This window comes from Wyeomyia smithii, chromosome 1 (genome assembly GCF_029784165.1).
Source record: "Wyeomyia smithii strain HCP4-BCI-WySm-NY-G18 chromosome 1, ASM2978416v1, whole genome shotgun sequence".
In the NCBI taxonomy this organism is placed as follows: Eukaryota; Metazoa; Arthropoda; class Insecta; order Diptera; family Culicidae; genus Wyeomyia; species Wyeomyia smithii.
This window is the reverse complement of record NC_073694.1, coordinates 132021711-132040421: the sequence shown is the minus strand read 5'-3', so window position 1 is coordinate 132040421 and position 18711 is coordinate 132021711. Positions and strand designations below refer to the sequence as shown.

At 35.6% G+C, this 18711-nt stretch overlaps 2 protein-coding genes across 9 annotated transcripts in view; one reads left to right on the top strand and one right to left on the bottom strand.

Moving 5' to 3' along the window:
- The window catches only part of LOC129718651 (RNA helicase aquarius), a 65733-nt gene that overhangs the window by 8916 nt on the left and 38106 nt on the right, over positions 1-18711 (top strand). The gene's annotated exons all lie outside the window — the stretch shown is intronic.
- Positions 2700-11002, bottom strand: LOC129718653 (probable G-protein coupled receptor Mth-like 5). 6 transcript variants are annotated; one of them, XM_055669641.1, is made up of 6 exons: positions 9927-11002; positions 4756-5270; positions 4489-4616; positions 4072-4427; positions 3352-3855; positions 2700-3288 (listed from the first exon to the last, which is right to left on the bottom strand). In XM_055669641.1, the coding sequence occupies exons 2-6, from the start codon at positions 4964-4966 to the stop codon at positions 3030-3032; spliced, it is 1458 nt and encodes a 485-aa protein (XP_055525616.1). In that variant the 5' UTR covers positions 4967-5270; positions 9927-11002; the 3' UTR covers positions 2700-3029. The 6 variants fall into 6 exon arrangements, with proteins under 6 accessions (XP_055525616.1, XP_055525617.1, XP_055525618.1 ...); XM_055669642.1 differs by having other exon boundaries at positions 10082-11002; XM_055669643.1 differs by having other exon boundaries at positions 10258-11002.

Genomic DNA, 18711 nt, shown 5'->3' with positions numbered 1-18711 from the left:
CATTCTATTTCCCTAAAAACCAAATCCAACTAAATCTCTCAAATCCAACGTTATCATAATAAATAGTTTTGTTTTATCTCGTGCTGATTAAATCAAATTTTTTATATGAATCTTAAAATAATTTCGAAGCCGTTACAAGCAGGCTCAAACATTAGACGATATGTCACACAAAATTATCAACAAAATCATAGCAAAGACGATATGTCACTCAAAATAAATCAACAAAATCGTAGCAATCAATAATCAATATAACGAAGTTGAAGTTTAAAAAGATTCATTTTGCTGTTTGTACGAAGACAGTTAATAATATGAACATTTTTTGTTAAGTTAAAAATAAAAACTATCATCTAACAATGTTGAAATGTAAAAAAAAGGTTTTGAATAAATAATAATTACTGATAAATTTACTAATTTACTATTGAATTAGTAAATGGACCAAAAAATCACAAGCGTTCGTGGATTCTGACTCTTCTAAAAATTTGTATATTTACTTCTTAGAAATTTACTCTTTCGATATTATGCCGGTCACGATTATTTAGTGAACACCGAAGATAACATGAATAAAAATAACTGAAACCCGTTGCAAAATGTCCAATTCTTGTTATGTAATGTATGGTTTTTATGCTAACCATTTTTATGAGATAAACTGTTAATCCATCAGCATTGTAGTTTTTCCTTGATTGCACACGAGTAGAAATCGTGTACTGCAATGATAAACTGGCGGCGCTCTACTTCATGTCTACTGTAAGGGGCCATCCACATACCTCGTGGATAGTTTTTTAACGATTTTGAAGATTGTTCGTTGTTCGCGTAAATTCACTCTAGAAACTTTTTATCAATTTTTACCGCTGTGCAATGAAATAATAATGATAACTAGCGTATTACAATATTCATCAATTCAACAACATATTGATTTTCGTTATCCTTCACGTGGTTATGCTGTATCTGCCGTGAAATCGGGGTATTATGAGTGTCATATCACTAAAGTGAAAACGGAGAATGTGACGTTTCGACTCTCTGGGACTCACAAAGTTTTGAGCTGCGACCAATTGAACGTAAAGGAAAAAATTGACCTTCGAATTGCGTTTGGCGCTAGAGCGCAAAAGTTTCGTCTTCTCGAAAAATGTCCTCATACACATTTTCAAATCAATCGACTTTCTGGGACTCCCTCATTTCACCTGTCCTATTCTCATTTTCACTTAACTTCTCATTTGGCATAAAAAAAATTTTTTTTTTCGGTATCGAAAAGTTCATGAATTAGTGTGCATTTTTTTCATCGGTCAAAAAGTAAAAACTTGACCGCTTTAGACATGGATCGAATTCTTATTCGTTTCGTTGCTGGAAGATAAATCCAATATTTATCACTAAATCACAAATCAATCACTTCTCAAGCCTTATTCCATCTTCGTGGAATCATTACACCGTTCAAAATGATCGTGAATTAATTCCACGCGAAAAGTCGCTTAGGGAACATCCATAAATGACGTAGCTTTTTTTTAGGGTTTTTTAAACCCCCTCCTCCCCCATCGTAGCATTTCGTCACAAATTCAGGACCCCCTCTAGATAATTACGTAGCTTATAACAACCCCCCCACCCCACATAATTTTTTGTGCAAATTTTATTATCCAAAACATTCCTTGAGTCATTAATGAACAAGAAAAGACAAGGAAGGAATAAAAATGACCCTAAGCAGACAAAACAGTGATAAAAAAGAACATTTAGAAAAAATCCTATTTTTTTTCTTAGTTTCATGTTTGCTACGTAGCTTGGCTTGAACCCCCACCCTCCCCCTCGTCACATTCCGTCACAAAACTGCAAACCCCCCCCCCTCTCCCCTCAAATGCTACGTCATTTATGAATGTTCCCTTATTCCATTTTCCCTCCAGTGATGTGACACTTATAATAATCCAGATTTCACGGCAGATGTCACTTTGCGACGTTTTTCTCACTTACGCGAGCAGCGATGTCAGATTGGAAGACATCCCGGACGAACACATACGATTCGCATAGATTCTCTAGGATTCCTCACATTGAATTCGTGAGCGTCCTTGAAAAGGATTCCTGAAAAAAGAATCCTCAGGAATGCCCTGTATATGGCTCTAGGATTCTTGAATAAGAATCATGAGTGGGAATCCTCCGGATCGTGTTTGCGATTCCTTTTACGATTCCGTCACCGTGTTAATCGGTATCCTGGGGATTCTTATTCAGGATTCTCTGCGTGTTAGTAAGGGATGTCTTCAAATCGAAGACATTTACCGCGGTGCGGTGAAGACATCCTTGTTTGTGAAGACAAATGGAAGACATTGAAAAATATGTGAAGACATTCAAAAACTGGTGATTATGATCCGCATTTTGCATAAGTGCTGACCTTTTTTTTGCTCAACAGTCGATTTGCCGGTAATTTTTGCAACCTTCGGTCGGTTTAAACAAGCCATCTAGGTTTGATTTCACCGTGAAGTGACTCCCTTGATAAGTATCATATGTAGTGAAAATCCCCAATCTCAAATGAATTTACATTCAGAAAGAAATGCTTTCAAAGAATAGACTTCACATAGATAATCTGAAGCATTAAACTTTGGGGGTTCTATATTCCAAATAAATCTAATCAGCCTCTCCTTTGTTTTATTCTAAGTTTGACCAATAGTAATGCTCTACCTTCAAGCCATGCAAAATTCCAGTTCAAAAAGAATAACACCGTATTGATATTCAAAATCTCTTTTACTTTGTGTCCTTGACAATGTTCTAAAACAGTATGCGTACATTAGAAGTGCACTTATAAACTAATGTTAATAATTTATTATTCATTCAGTAGCCTAATAAATACAACTGGACGTTTTCTGTTGAGTTGATGTCGAAAATAATGCTTCGAACGTGGTTTTAAGTTTTTGTTAGCTACGAATCTTATAGATTCAGGAATGTTAACATTTCTGCTGCCCGGCAGGGATTTGCCGTGGAAGACCACGGTTTTACCTTTGAGATTCGTTATTATGAATTCCTAACTTATTTATTAGTTCTATCCGATAGTGAGGTCAGTAGTCCCCTCCATTCATGTACGTCATTTCGTCACCCCAATCAGATGTCTGTGGAGGTTCATTGTAACAGCAGGACTTTTTTAGTAAGAATGTTACATGTTTTTGCCGCAGAACGCATACGTACAAGATGCATGGAGCCTGTAGTGCATTTACAACAATGTGCATGTAGAGCAATGCATCATAGTGAAGCCATGAGAGAACTAAGAAAAGCCAAGAAGTACTCATGATGAGGAATATTAGAGTAAACATGATGAAGCTATAAGAAAAGAAATAAAACTTTTATGTTTGATTATTTTACGAATCAGGAGGCACCACTCACTTGCACTTGAGTTTATGATGTATTCGTCCATAAGTGTTCATCCGGTTAATGAACTTTAATGTTGTGACGTAGAAAAACATGTTAGTAATAATAATGAATGCAATTGGAGTGAAGAAAACGGCAATTCCAAGCCATCCAATAGTTTCTTGATTTTCAAAAATACTTGAGCTTTTTTTTCCATTTGCTTCATCTAAGAAAAAATGAGAGAAGATCGCCACTCCTGCCATGGTTGCTGTTGCACCCCAGGCGTATCCTGAGTACCAACAGTACTTGCGACCATCAGTTACTCTAAGGAAAACGTTTCTAGCTCGAAACATTTTCCATATGTAGTAACCCATACTGTTGAGCCAGAAGAATGCTGCTAGCAGACTAATGTAGAAGAACGAGTCGGCGATTATAAAACTCACGTGGTTGCTGAATTCAGTGAATATTCGAACCAGGTCAGCTGCTTGGCTGATGATAAGGCACACGGTGATAGAAGTGACAATATTGCCAACAAGGTCTCTGCAAAGAAGGGTTATTTTTAACACAAAGTGCATGTATATTATGTATAATCATTTTCATGTGAACGTTCTACTCCAGTTAAGCTGAAATTTGGACAAAGTTTGGACATTGAAAAGATCTATTTACGAGCGCAAACGTTTATCCGAATCACAAAATTTACTCTCTACTTTAACGACTTTAACTTATTAGTAACTGCAATAGGAAACTTGTTCTTACCTTAGTGTAGGTAATACAAAATATACTATCGCCACCACTAGTAAAATAATCATTGCAATTCCATGGCAGATGGGGTTGATTATTTTGCGCAACAGAAAATCACTATCAGTCCAACGATTCGCCTTTTCCGGTGAGCAGACAGTTGCGAAGATACCCTCCGGCTGTTTTTCGTTGCTACTGAGTGCCTTATCCAAACAATACTGGCCCTGTTCATAGTCGTACTGAAAAGGAGCTTCCATTCTAGTGTTAGCCGCGTAGATATGGTCCCATTCATCTTCTGGCTCATTTCGAGCGTGTGGGTCGAGTATTAAATGTCGCACTTTTCCATCGGGAAACAGAATTAGTTTATCTTCGCTCTAACAAATAAAAAATTGTTACCAAACTAGGACTCCAGTTTTTCAACGTGATTAAATTTACTTTTTCATAGTGGAAAATAGGCCACTTCTGCATAGTACCACAGTCCGGTGCCCCAACGATATACTTGAATGTATCTACTCGGACGTTTTGTTCCCCATTACGACCGGTAAACTCTGGCTTCCACGCAGCTAAAATTGGAATGAACAAAAAAATTACTACCCATAATGCAAATATACAAAGTACAATCTTGTTTTCAAGCAGGCAACAAAAATAACTTTTGAAATCAAGTTTATCAGTTGTGCGTCAGGTGTATTTGAGAATACTCACTTGCATTTATACTCTCTGCCACGGTGCACTTTCCATCTAGCATTACCTCAAACTTTTCACAGCATTTGTTAATTCGCACCACTTCGGGATTATATTTTGATGGGGAGGGTTCCGATGAGACATATCCAACGGCTAGTGTGGCTAACTCGAACATCAAAACCGGAATTAGTCTTCTTCCCGACGATGACGAACCCAGTACCGTTTGCAGCATGATTCTTCTTTTTTTTGCTCACTGGTCCGTGGTTTGATGCGGTCAACAATGGGTCGCAGACGAAATCGAATCGTAAAACTTTTCTACTCGGAGCAATTGGGATAGTTGACGGTAGGTTGGAGAAGGTTGAGGAGGCTTGTGGTAAATTTGACTGCTTGGACTGTATCCTTTGCCTATATCTGCCACTCCTTCCAGCTTGTGCGATTTCATTTGATGAAAGAAGTTGTTTGACAAAGCTATGTAGAGCTAGATGTAGATAAACTTTTAAGATTGGCGTTTAGCGTATTCAGCAATAGTTTGGTATCTGAAATGTAACAGAGAGAGTACATAATTGAATTCTTCATTGCAAATTAAACTTCGAACGAGTTTATGCACTTCCAGTTCTAATTGCCAAACCCATTGAAAAGGTAACCGAAATTGAGTTCTACCTTAAAACTTTAATAATGGAAAGTGGTTTCAATATGACAGAGCAGTGAAATTTTAATTAATTCCAGTCTAGCATCCTTCGTTGAGAGCAGTGAAGCTACGAAATGTAATGAATGCGACGATGCAGTGGACGTATCGCTAAAGTGAGACAATGAGTTTTGGTATGGAAAAATAAACTAATGTAAAATTGCCATTTCGAATTATCGTCGCATAATAATGATTTTGCTATGCAACAATTCTTAATGTTCATATTCGGGTAATGAGTTAATTATTTCAAATAGTGGTAAAATAGCTTCCGATACTTAGCCTTTTATAGCCGTGCACTACTGGGTTAAATTGGCATAGCAAAGTTGATGACCTAGTAAACATTGTTTGAATTTCCTTCGGACAAAGCAAGAATCAATGCTGTTTTTGAAAATTCAGCGCGCCAATACGCTAAGGTTTTGTTTGCGTAGCATCATCGATAAAATATTTTAGATCTTTTTGTCTAATCACCCTTTGTTGCGGATTTCTTTGGCTTAAAGAGCACAAAAAAAACAAAAATAAAAAAATAATTTTCCATTAGATCGGAATTTGATTTTTTATTACAGTATTGATGGAAATGTTATGGTGATGTTTACTAATAAAAGCTTTTAAATTTGTGGCAATTCTTCATGTTTAAAAATTACTTTCTCTTGTGATGTAGGTTACATTGTCAAACTTTTATTTGAATGAGTTATCATCTGAAATATTTCTAGTGTGTTACAGTTTCATTGATTTCACATTGAATTTTCAGTTTTCTTAGTAGTATCAGGTCCAGGCTTATGCTTTTTTAGACCAGTTTGCTTTCCATCGAAACTCAATAACAACACAAATAACAAAAACACAAGATGAGTTAGACTCTTGTCATCAACAATGTTTAGAAAATGGATAATGTGGAGATACATAGAAGGATTAATAACTTCTAAGTTTATCAATTAATATTATTGACTTGATTCGAGATCATGAACCTCAAAAAAGAAAAGTTATCTAAATAATAGTAGAATAATAGAGGAAAAATTTCACAGCACAGCACAGAAGAGAACATATGTACAATTTATTTCTATTATTCTGTTTGAAAACTTCAGTTATTAACGATAACAATGTTAATAGCGTTATATGAGACATCCTTAAAAGTATGTCTACATTGACATGAACATATGGCGGTGAATAATTAAAACGGTTATGAGGCAAAAAAAAACAGAAGAATGATTGGGAACTAAACAAGCTTTAAGCATAGATCGTTTATCGATTACTCATTATTATAAAGCATCAGCAATTTTACTATATAAATTCGAGTATTTTTATCTAGCTGCTTTTTATTTGTATATATTACACTAAACAGTTTGATTGCACCGCTTTTTTAGTAAGCTTCTAAAAATGAAATGAATTTAAAAATAAAAACTGGGTGTTTCGCCTCCGGACATGAACTTGCTGTTTATTCGTCACATAGTGTGCCACCGACTGTTAATATACGCCCATTTGTCCATCCCAGCACGAATTCTTCCCAAAGTGATCAGTTGAAAGTAATTTATGCGAATTCACAACGACTTGTATCGTAGCTATGAATAACGGTGTTGTGTACACCGACATTAAGGCTGCATTCGACACTGTGAATCATCATATACTTTTTCATAAACTGTATCGGCTAGGAATTTATTATAAGATGTCCAACTGGCTTCGTTCATATCTGAGCGATAGATTTCTATGCGTAAAAACTGGTCAGAGAAAATCAGCTCCTTTTTCACCATATTCTAGTTTACCCCAAGGAAGCAACTTAGGACCCCTGTTGTTTACACTCTTCTGCAAAATTGTGGTATATTCATCTATGCCGATGATTTGAAGATGAAGCAATGCACAGCAATGTAGAAACTAAAAGATCGTATTGAGCATTGGTTAATTTTTTTTAAATTGAGTGTTGCGTAATGTTATGTGTAAACAACCCTTTACATTTAACTATACGATTCAAAGTGAACAATTGTTGGATTAGCAGCTCTCTTTCAAGTCCCACTATTTGGCAATGATTGACGAAGCTAATCGGCAGTTGGGATTCATTATGAAAATTTGCCAAATATTTCAACGATCCCACATGTTTGCGAGCTTGATTTTGCTCTTTAGTGAGACCAATCCTGGAATATGCAGCTATTGTGTGGTGTCCCTACGAAGCGGTTTGGAATGCGCGAATTGAGTCGGTGCAACATAAGTGCTCTTCGTAACTTGATGATGATTCGTAACCTGGTGTGATTTTTGAATTCTCCCGCCATATGAAAGTCGGTGTGCATTGCTCGGTATCGAACCACTTCATAGCAGACGTGTAATCAGTCAAGCAGTTTTTGGACAGTGCTGGATTGTTGAGTCGTATGCGACATTATGCACCCACACGTGTTATTCGGCTTAGGCAACGCATTCAAGCCACAACCAGCGTTGCCAATGAATTTTAATTAAAATCTGGCAAAACGAAAATAAAAAGTCTGGCAAAAATCTCTTGCCGTGTGTAGGTAAATAAAGGCCAGCCACGGCCCATCTCGCAATAATGCGAGACGACGCGGATGAAATTGGTGAATATATGGCTCATTTACAAAATCTGGCATATTTTGAGGTTTATCTGTTTGTCTGGCGTGCTAACAGAAATCTGGCAAAATCCAGATTTATCTGGCATACTGGCAACATTGGCCACAACCAAGAATACGGGATACGGCTCAAATGATCCCATCAAAGCTATAAGTATAAGATGAGCTATAAGATTTCAGAAGGAATAAGATTTGTTTAATTTTAACTCGTCAACTGTTGCTTTTCGTCAGCTTTTGATACCATGTTACTTTCAGTTAGAATAAGATTATTTCATGAAGACCCAGATGTCCAAAGATTATAAATTATTAATGGCAAATACAAATACTGCCTTTAACGAAAAACAGGTCAATTGAAAAATGTGTTGATAAAAAATAGTTAATTTTAATATACAGGGGTGAGGCAAGAGTATGAATGTTCAAATTTAATTTAAAACAAAAAGAAGCTTTGAGTAAAAAAATGCACCTGTGCATTGCAGACGGGGACGTCAGGCAAATCCAAAATTTATATTCTTATTTCAATAATTTTTAGTTTTTTCGCAATATGGTTGTGATTTTCCAAATTGTGATTTTAAGAATTTATATTTGAACAGGTAGGTTCTGGAGCCATAAGTCGCCTCTGTTAATCGGTAACTTATTTTTCTGTTAAAATACTGACTAACGGTTGCACACCTTTGGAAAGTAGTGAAATATTACTTTAAATTGTGCCGGTGGCAATCATCTACCGACGACGCCGAAGAGCAGCCACTTTCTTCCGCTGATAGTACCGATTGCATCATTATATGTGCGAAGTTTTCAACTTTCACGGCAACATAAAAATCAAAATGATTTTTCGTGGCACGTGAGCTGTGGCATCTTGCTACTGTCCTACTGCGATATGTTTATACAGTTACTGTTGCGCAATAGTGATCGTCCGTTAAATGAACTGGTTCTGCCACTAGTTGTTTTTAAGTTCCTATATCCGGCTGCTGTCAGCGGAGCTTTACGCAATTAAATTTGTTTGGCAGTTCATGCTGCAGATTTTGTTTCGTAAAAACGCTGAATTTACCTCAGATTTGTCGACGGTAATTCTGCAAACCAGGAGCGATTCATTGATGAAGCTCTTAAATAGAACAAATGGCTGTAATTTTAGCAGGGATGCATATTTTTCACTGTAGCGCGTAGAGCAGTACCGATATTCATTTTTATTTAGGAATTTAACGCAACTGTTAAAAAATAAACGTCCAATTTTTCTTCAATGAAAGCTGTTCATCAATGCATCGATACTATGTGAAAATTTATCTAAGCACGATATATGTTTTTGTACAATGTGTGAGACGCCATGGACTGATTAGCGATGGTATGATTCAAGAATGAGTAATAGATTTGTCTAATCACGCTAGTGGTGTATTCATATTTCATCGTATTTTGTATTAAAAGATATCTATGAACGATAAAAAATAACTTTGACACAATTCAGTGGCATAAAATATCCTAAAGGTTTATTTTGGATGAAACTGCCAAATCTACGACCATATCAGCAATATATTCAAAATGTGCTTTGCGGCTTACAAAATATGATATCTGTAATCGAGAATGGCATCATTTCCGGGTTGTCTGTGTTAGCTTTTGGCATATCCAGATTGCAGAAAGTCGGGACATCGAACAGCGCAAACGAGAGACTATTAGAGACTCATTAGAGCCGTTTTTTTAAGTATATATTAAATTCTTTAAAATAATACGAACTGTTCTGGGCTTTTCAACATATGAGATATCTTCGATGATTTTTTTTTTCTTAGAAGTTTTGTCACATTGAGGTTCCCAATACAGATAGTGATTCATTGCAAAGATCACGATCATTCTTATATTGACAGTAAGGTACAGACTCATCTGTATGAGTTTAACACGACTAGTGTCAATGTTTTGTGGCTTACTTTATTTACGATAACGTTGCAGAAAATTAAGATTACCGATTTAGATTTATTCGGAGGTACCATGGATATCTCTTAGAATAACATCCTCACTAGACACACAATCATGCGCAAGCTAAATAAACAGTCTAAAACTGGTTGTTTTTAGTGATGCGTTAACCTTAGACATGTTATGTTTTTGTAACGAACCGTACCACAGATATTATAAAGGTTTGGAAACCGTTTCCAAACTGTAATTTATTAAAATACCAGCTTTAATAATAATGATTGGCCACTTGACAAATGTTCTATTTCTCTTGCCGATTTTCGGTACACAAATTTAATTTTTTTAACTACACGGTATGCAGAAGTGCTGTATGCGCAGTCTTACTCTACGATTATTCGTTTTTAAGTTCCTCGCAGAGGGTTCTTAGCTGCCACAACCACAAACGGCATGAGATTATTCGGTTACCACACAACACAATCAAAGTTTCCGTTCTCACATTTTGTTGTATTCTGCTGACTGCTTCCTCTGTTTTGTGTCAGTGTGATTCTAGATAATATTATGCTGCGTTATTCTTTTGCTCTAGAAGTCCACATAACCCTACTGGAACATTGAAGATCGAGTTTCACGTACCGCACCGCTTACGACACCGATATTTTAGAATGCGTTATGTTTAATATAAACAATCAATTTATTTCAATTGATGTTTTCACGCATATCTAGTACACTGAACACGCTATTATAACTGTCGAATACTCATTCACTCGTCGTTTCCATAAATTGATTTTCGTGGATTTAGCATTAGTGTAACTTCGATCAATCAACCGTGAATGCGACAATCACAGTTGTGATCCGGCAATAATTCTCATAAGAGTCCTGCCATTTTTTAGCCAATGTTCTCCAACTACGAAACATTTGACTTAACTACACATATATGCGCGTAACTTTTGTACTGTCCACTTGTGAGTTATCTTCTCGAAATAATGGTTCAATCAAAAAGTGTTAATCAGAGAATTTAGTCCTAGATGAGTAGAAACATAACGCTGCAAAATACAACACAAATTCAAAATGAGTGCCCCGAACAACCGACAGACTCGAACTGAATGGAATGGGACCGGTTGACGGCGTTCGTCCCTTCTCTATTTCTCCCTGCCTGCTTCAGTCGTGCTCGACTCATCAAGATTGAATACCTTAACTCATGGTGCCTCACTGCTGGTCTGCCGGGCAGGCAGCGTTGCCAGGTCATTTTTTTAAAACTGTGGAAAAGGCAAAATAAAAATCTGGAAAAAATCTGGCAGTCATTTCGTGGGGTGAAAGGTTAATTTTTCGGATAAAAGTTTTGGGGTACGCAAAATTTGAGGTGACAAAATTGCAAAATTTCGCGCCAAAATTGAGGTGATGACCTTTTTGCGGAACAGAGAAAATAAAATCTGGATCATCCATGAAAAATCTGGATAATTGGACATCAAAGCTGTTTACCTGGATACATGTTTAAAAATCTGGATAATCCAGCTTAATCTGGATACCTGGCAACGCTGCGGGCAGGCAGTAATAGTTTACACGAAACTAGCTACGACAGACGGTGCCGGTAGCAAGGTGACCGAGAGCTGAAAAGAGAGTTTAGATTCGCTCTGGGGGTGTTCCGATGTTCGCCAAACATTTTCCTACATTGTTGACAGAATGATACATCTGCCAGTTTTCCATAGTTAATATTTTGAAGATTCTCGGTTTAGCACAAAACTTCTGCACTTTTCTAAAAGTTTTAGATGGATTGCATATGGCCTTTTTTGTATAATTGTATATAATGGTGCAAAGGGTCGCAGAACTATTTTAGTATTTATTTTCTTTGCAAGTAGAGTTTATAGTTCTGCGAACAAAATAAAAGCTCGAAAAAGAATTGATTTTTTTTTCAGATTTATTCGGATATTAATCGAAAATGAAAACAAAAAATTAACTAATAAACCGTAATTAGTAGAATATTTACAGCAAATTTAAATGAAATCATCCACTTAAAAGTCGCAGAAAATGTACTGGAAAAATCATATGAGGTATCGGCTTTATTATCGACAGATTTGTCTTATAATCGTCATGTCCTAGAGCGTTAGATACTTGAATAACGGTTCTTCATATCGCAGAGCATCTTCCTGCAAAAGATTAGTTCTCTTTGATTTCATTAACCCTTCGGACAATAATAGGACAAACCAGACGATAATAGAGTCCAGGGGCGACTCGTGGCTTTTGAACCTACCTGATCAACTACAAATTTTGAAAATCGCAGTTTGAGGAAGTAATCACAATCATGTCCGCGTAATCTCGCAAGTCTATTCTATTTGTTACTATTTGAAAGTGAAACTAAAAACCAATTAAATAATAATATAAATTTGCGATTGAAATATATTTTTTGCATGGCGTTCCCGTGTGCAATGCACAGGTTTCACTTATGGACGAGTCGCCCGTGATAGAGTCGATACCCTATACTAATGTTGATTCTGAGCAATTCCTCTCAAAAAGCGCACTTTTCAAGAATCTATTCTCTTTTGAAAATTACAAAATATAAGCTAAACATTGATGATTGTTCAAATCTAGAGAAATAATAAGTGAAAAAGTCGAAATTTGCTAAGAGACACCATTTCAATCAAACAAGCCGTTTTTCTGATATAGAAATTTTTATTCATCAGTCACATAGGCCCCTTCAATACAACATTCGTGAGTCTACACGAAGAACTGATATCATATAATGACTTCTTTATCGAAAAGGAACAACTGAGAAAAATTTTAGTGAAATCGGGCATGACATTCTGAAAAACAAAATTCTTTTATATTTATTTTCAATGGAATGTTTCTAAATGGTACAAAATGACGTCTTTAGCCTATAGGAAAATTCTTACGAAAAAATTTTAAAATATGTGTAAGAAATATTACAATTGCCACTTGCTTAAAACTGCTTTTCTGCGATTTCAGGTGTAGGAGTTATGAATTCGCGTAGGAATGATGTTTGGGTAAATCGGGAAAATTAACGAGATTCGAGATAAATCTGCCATTTTGTGTTTTTCTTCATTTTTTTTCTCTTGCCGAAACTTACTTGTAGATGAGTGCATTGCCCTGTATCGCATTTTCAAACTCAAAAAAAAAAAAAGAAGAAACTGCCTTTTTTGAAATCTGCGGATGAGGAGACTCCCTAATGCATTCAACGGAATCAAAATTGATGTTTTAACACCTCAGCCCACGCTCGCAATGCTGTTGTGGGCATGCTTTCCTTCGGATTCTGTTACGTGTTTTTTCATGAGGTTTTCTTTTTACGGATTCCTTTTACGCCATATTTTAGAATAACGTGGATTATTTTTGCACGGTTTGGAACATTATTTTTACGCGGTATCAAAGAAGTTTAGTAGAAGTAAATTAGAAGTAGAAGTTTAGTCAGGCCCGGATTTGAGGGGGGGGGCAAAGGGGGCAAATGCCCCGGGCCTCCCGATTCATGGGGCCCCCCTAGTCCTTGGGCGACCTTTTTTTTTTTTTGCTCGTCACCTTTCAGAACGTTACCTCTAAATGTTTTTAGAAAAGAGGACCTCACAAACAAATTTGCCCCGGGCCCCCACCGTCTAAATCCGGCCCTGAGTTTAGTAGAAGTAAAATAAAGTAAAAATCGCATGGTGCATGAAAATTAGATTTTCTTTTGATTCTATGTAATTTATGAATATTTTTAATATGTTTGTTTCAAAATTGCTGTTATTATCGAATTATAGGCAATTTTCGTTGATTCGTGAAAAAAAAAACATTCATAATTGTATACCGATACGAGTCAAGGTTGTTACGATTAACTTTCGATTAAGGAACGAATGTTAAAGCAAAATCATTATGAAAAAGTTATTAACCTGATTTTCAATGAATTTTCATTTTGGATGCACTATAAAAATATTTTGTGGGTTTTGTTCCCATTTTCATATCATTTATCCAGCACCTATGCACTTACGTATTATTATTTTTAATCGGATCTGTATATTGAATGGAGTTTTATTTTCCGCGATTTTTTCAATTTACGCGTTTTTTATACGCGGAGTTTTTCAACGCGGTACAATCAACCGCGTAGAAAAAGACACCAGTGTACTGTCAATTTTTATAATATGTATTTACACAAAGGAGCAATTTAATTAACATTAAAACTAGTAATTTTCAACTAAAAATTTAAAAATAAAAAATTCACCAAAAACTCCAGCAAAAAATGCATGATGGATGATAAGAATAATTATTCAACAAAATTTGTTTATATTTTACAGGATAACAAATTGTTCAGAGAAATCATTTCCGAAGACTGAAAATCTCCTCAAATAAGAGAAAAAAAGAGAATTCATTCAAAAGTGTCAAGCCCTGTTCTCAGTCAAAAACAGTCTCATCCATTGAAAACATTAGTTTATTAGCCTTTTTAACTTTCAAATCTGTATAAATTTTTTGAATATTGCTGCACTTATCTTCGCTCAAGTATAAAGAATTCACTTTTTAAAGTAATGTAATTTTTTCAATATTCATAATAATTCATAGATAATTTGATTTGAAAAAAAAAAACCACAAAACACGTTTCAAAGCGGCTCCTTGAGTACTGTTTTACCTGAGACACCCTTCAACCCGAAAGTCACTGAGTTTCCTTTTTACACGTTCTTACGTTAAACACCATACTATTTTTTTACTCAATATTCGGGACTAACATAGTTCAATGAAGACCTCTGCATAACAAACATTAAAAACGCTGTAAAAACTTTTTAGGGGAAAGAAATTCACTCAGTTTATTTTGTTTAAATGTTTGTTTTCCCACACTCATTTCGTTTTCTGAGTAGCATTTTATCGATTGTAAACGTTTTTTGTTGAAAAATGGTGATAATTTGACTTAGTTACTAAGCAGAGTGCTTCAAAATCATGTTCAGAATATAATTTCAGCAGGCATTTCTCTCTTTTTTAAACAACAGCTGGACTAGCGCATGAAACAGTGTTGGTCTTGTGGCTTCGATGTTTTACCCGCAAAATGTAATGCCTCTTACTTTTTCAATTTTTGATCGATTTTCGATCTTGGCCTGTCGAACGATTGGAAAATCTGTCTATTTCTAGAATCCGGGGAAGACAGGAATCTGAGACCACATCTGATTCCTGTGAGACTATGTTCCGGTGAGACAAATTAGTACAATTGTCAATAAACCCGAACAACATTGGCATAAAAATTCATGAAATCACTCCAGGAGTTGATTTCCATTCATTTTGAGTTTATCAGATGAGTTGTGTCCAAAATGTCCATTGCGGACATTTTTCAACAATGACAGACATTTTTCAACAATGCAATTTATTGAATATTATCCAAAATAAATATAAAAATTTCTGCGAAGTACTAAAACATATTCTGGACCACCAAGTCTCTATTTTGGTCCACCTCTTTCTTCAGAACCGTGTGTGGAAATATTTCGGACTAATGATATTTTGGGTCATCGCCAATCTTTTTAGCGTAGAACTATCAGATTTGGGGTGGACATCCTTTTGCTTTTGAATATATCGTTGAATGTTATAAATTAAGGAATTATTATCTGTAAATTGCTACAAGCGGCTTCTCCGTTTAGCGCACAACGGCAGAATGGTTAACGAAGAGCTGTCAAAACTTGGCAAGGTAAAAATATGTTTGCTCTAGACAGAGACAAACATATTTCGGCCATGCCTTTAACTTTTTCCAACTTGTAGGAGTGTACAAACTGTTTCAATGGTATTTTATTGATGTTACTACAAGAATAAATTGTTTTAAAAGCGTACATATTTCTCGACAAACATTTCAAAAGGTCCTATCTGCTTTCATCGTTTTCCGAAGCGTAATTTCATTTTGGCAATGGCTCAGCTTTAGTAACTCTCCCAAGTGTGGTTTTCGTTCAGAAGGCTAGAGTGATCCCTCCGCTATCAACTTGTGCAAATAACGTGCCGGAAAAGGTGTTTATTAAGTTGTGGTAATTGAATGAACAATGTTACAAAACTTTTGACAGTTGGCTTAAATATTACCGCTTCCTCATGACTTTGGGTTGACGCTGGCATAATTTTAAATAAGTGTGAACTAATTTCAAAATAATGATACCTAGAGTCAGTATTTTGCAGAAAACTATAATGTAGTATGATTTTTAGGTATGAAATTTCAATGATGCATACATATTTTTCTAATATTCATTGAATTTATAGATAAAATGCCTAAAATGTTCCCGGGTGGACCAAAATACTCCCTTTACCTTGACTCTGAGCGATTAAAAAGTTGTGGAAAGCCTATGGCGAAATAGAAGCTGTTCATCTGAAAAATTGACCTATTATTGATGTGTGATATCATTTCGTTTAGAATAGATCTCTCGAACAGTTTATCAATCGGAGAAAGCTCGAGTTTATGAAGGCTTTAAAATTAGAGTATTTTTGGCATTTTTCATACTAATAAGGTGTCTAAATTTTTCAATAGAAAACTAAGCTAGAACGTTATAGAGCATGGCTATAGTTCAGCAGTTATAACATAGAACAAATATTGTTACTGTGTGAAAACTCTAGCATAAAAATTAATATATGTTGATCGACTTTATCGTCATGAAGTTTCATCTCGCTTCTACAGTGCGAGAAAAAATTATACCGTACAAAACTATCATGTATTATTACAATAATGCACAAGGTTATTTCTATCAACATTTTATGGTATTCGGTACAGTAGTGGATTGCGCGAATAACAAACAATAGCAATGTTTGTTTACTTGTTTGTACTTGGTGAATTTTAAGGTGAATTAAAATAAATTTAATTTGTAGAAGGAAATAAATACATGTGCCTTAATCATCTTTAACCCATGCAAAGTATAAAAATAAGTATGTTTGCATGGTATATAATGATAGCCGTCTTTGAAATTAATCTTTCTCATCTATGGGAAATAGTTTTCATAAATTCCTGTATCGCTGTTCGTTTTATTTGCTGGAAATGCCGAGAGGAAAATCATTATCTTTGGAAGAGCGAGCGAAAATCACGGCTTTCAGAGAATGTGGACTAAATATTCGCAAAATAGCTCAGAAATTGAACCGTGATAAAGGTACCATAGTGAATCATCTCAAAGATCCTGAAAACTATGGTGTCAACAAACGATCCGGGCGTCCACCTACTTCGAATCTTCGAGATAAACGACAAATATCTCGCCTGACTGTTGATAAAAACTAGAGTACAAGCCAGATTAAGACTTAAATGTCTCTTTCAATGTCTACGAGAAGAATACTACAGATTTTGAAAGAAAATTCTCACATTCAATACCAGCAACGTTTAAAAACACCGAGGCTTCTACCCCAACACAGAACTGCGAGATTTGAGTTTGCGGAACGGGACCATCCAGGCTAAGCTTCTTCTCCGATGAGAAGAAGCTTAGCCTGGATGGTCCTGATGGTTGCCAAATGTATTGGAGGGATATTCGCCGAGAACACGAAACTCGTCATTCCAAAAACTTTCAGGGAGGTTCAGTCAAGGTGTGTGCCGCATTCGGGCATTTCGGAAAGACACCAATTTGTTTTGTTTCTCATAAAATGAATTCGGAGAAGCATGTTGATCTGCTGGGCAATGTTTTAATCAATTTTGGTGATAGTTTGTGGGGTGAAAATTTGATTTTCCAGCAGTACAACGCGGCGATCCACTGTTCAAAATTTACAACATCATCTCTAACATCCAAAACATTACTGTTTTGAAATGGCCTGCTATAAGCCACGATTTAAACCCGATCGAATATCTTTGGAGGATCTTTTCACAGTGAGCTTATGCACATGGACGTCAGTATGAATCACTTGGACAATTGAAGACTGCTAGTCAAGAAGAATGGGCAATATCGATATTACTTCTCTTCAATCATTGATTGTTTCTATGCCCCTACGTTTGGCAGATGTTATTAAAGTCAGAGGTAGACGTACAAAATATTAACGCTTGTTTTACGAATGAGTAGTAGAGGAAACGCAGTCAAATTGAATTGTACGGTTTATTTATTTCGTATGGATTGATTACGAAAAACTGAAATTAAATAGCATACTGAAATTGGAATAAAGAAAAATAACTTTCTGTGCTTGTATTTTAGTGTGGAGAACCGCTTTCATATTATGTTTTGTATGGTTTCACTCCAAAAGTAAAAATATTTAAAATTTTCGCATGTACGGTATATTTATTTCGCGGACTGTATAACCATATAGCTCATACTTTTCAAAATTGCTCCTCAAATCTCATAGAACTATTACATAGAAATCATATCCTGACAATTTTTCTGAGTACTAATAGATGACTGCAAGGTATGTGCCAATAAACAGAAAGGTCGTGTCCCAACAGCGGGATGTTAGTATTTGAACTTGACTTTGCTAATACCACATTTCGAAGCATTGGTATCGATTTGTATCGATATAATATCAACAACTCCAGTGCAGAACAGACATCCCTTCCTAATAATAACCACGTACAGCGTTTATGCTGCAACACTTTCAAGCACACTCACTGCCCGTCTATCATTTCTCCAAAAATCTTTTACACAAAAATAGCATTTTACCTATGTTGGTATCACTAACAAAGTTAATGTTCAAATATGATGTAAACTTTTTTTGTGAACCTTTTAGCATGCTTGGTTTCGCTCTTTTGCTCTTTAAACGCTCATTAGGCTGTATTTTATCAAGGAGGCAGAATTCGAACAAGTCATTGAATAATAATAATACCGTTTAATTAAATGAATTAATAAAATAATTTTATCCTTGTCAGTCTGTCTGAAAAAATTGTTGTAAAAAAGAGATAATATTTTATCAAGTGCTGTGTACTTATTGTACTTATTGGCATGTCATCAA

Excerpts from the sequence above, each read along its gene's own strand:
- LOC129718653 (XM_055669641.1), bottom strand. The coding sequence starts at position 4,966 with ATGCTGCAAACGGTACTGGGTTCGTCATCGTCGGGAAGAAGACTAATT. Across the intron at positions 4,428-4,488 it reads CTATTTTCCACTATGAAAAA|AGCGAAGATAAACTAATTCT; the intron begins GTAAATTTAATC and ends TTTATTTGTTAG. Across the intron at positions 3,856-4,071 it reads TTTGTATTACCTACACTAAG|AGACCTTGTTGGCAATATTG; the intron begins GTAAGAACAAGT and ends CCTTCTTTGCAG.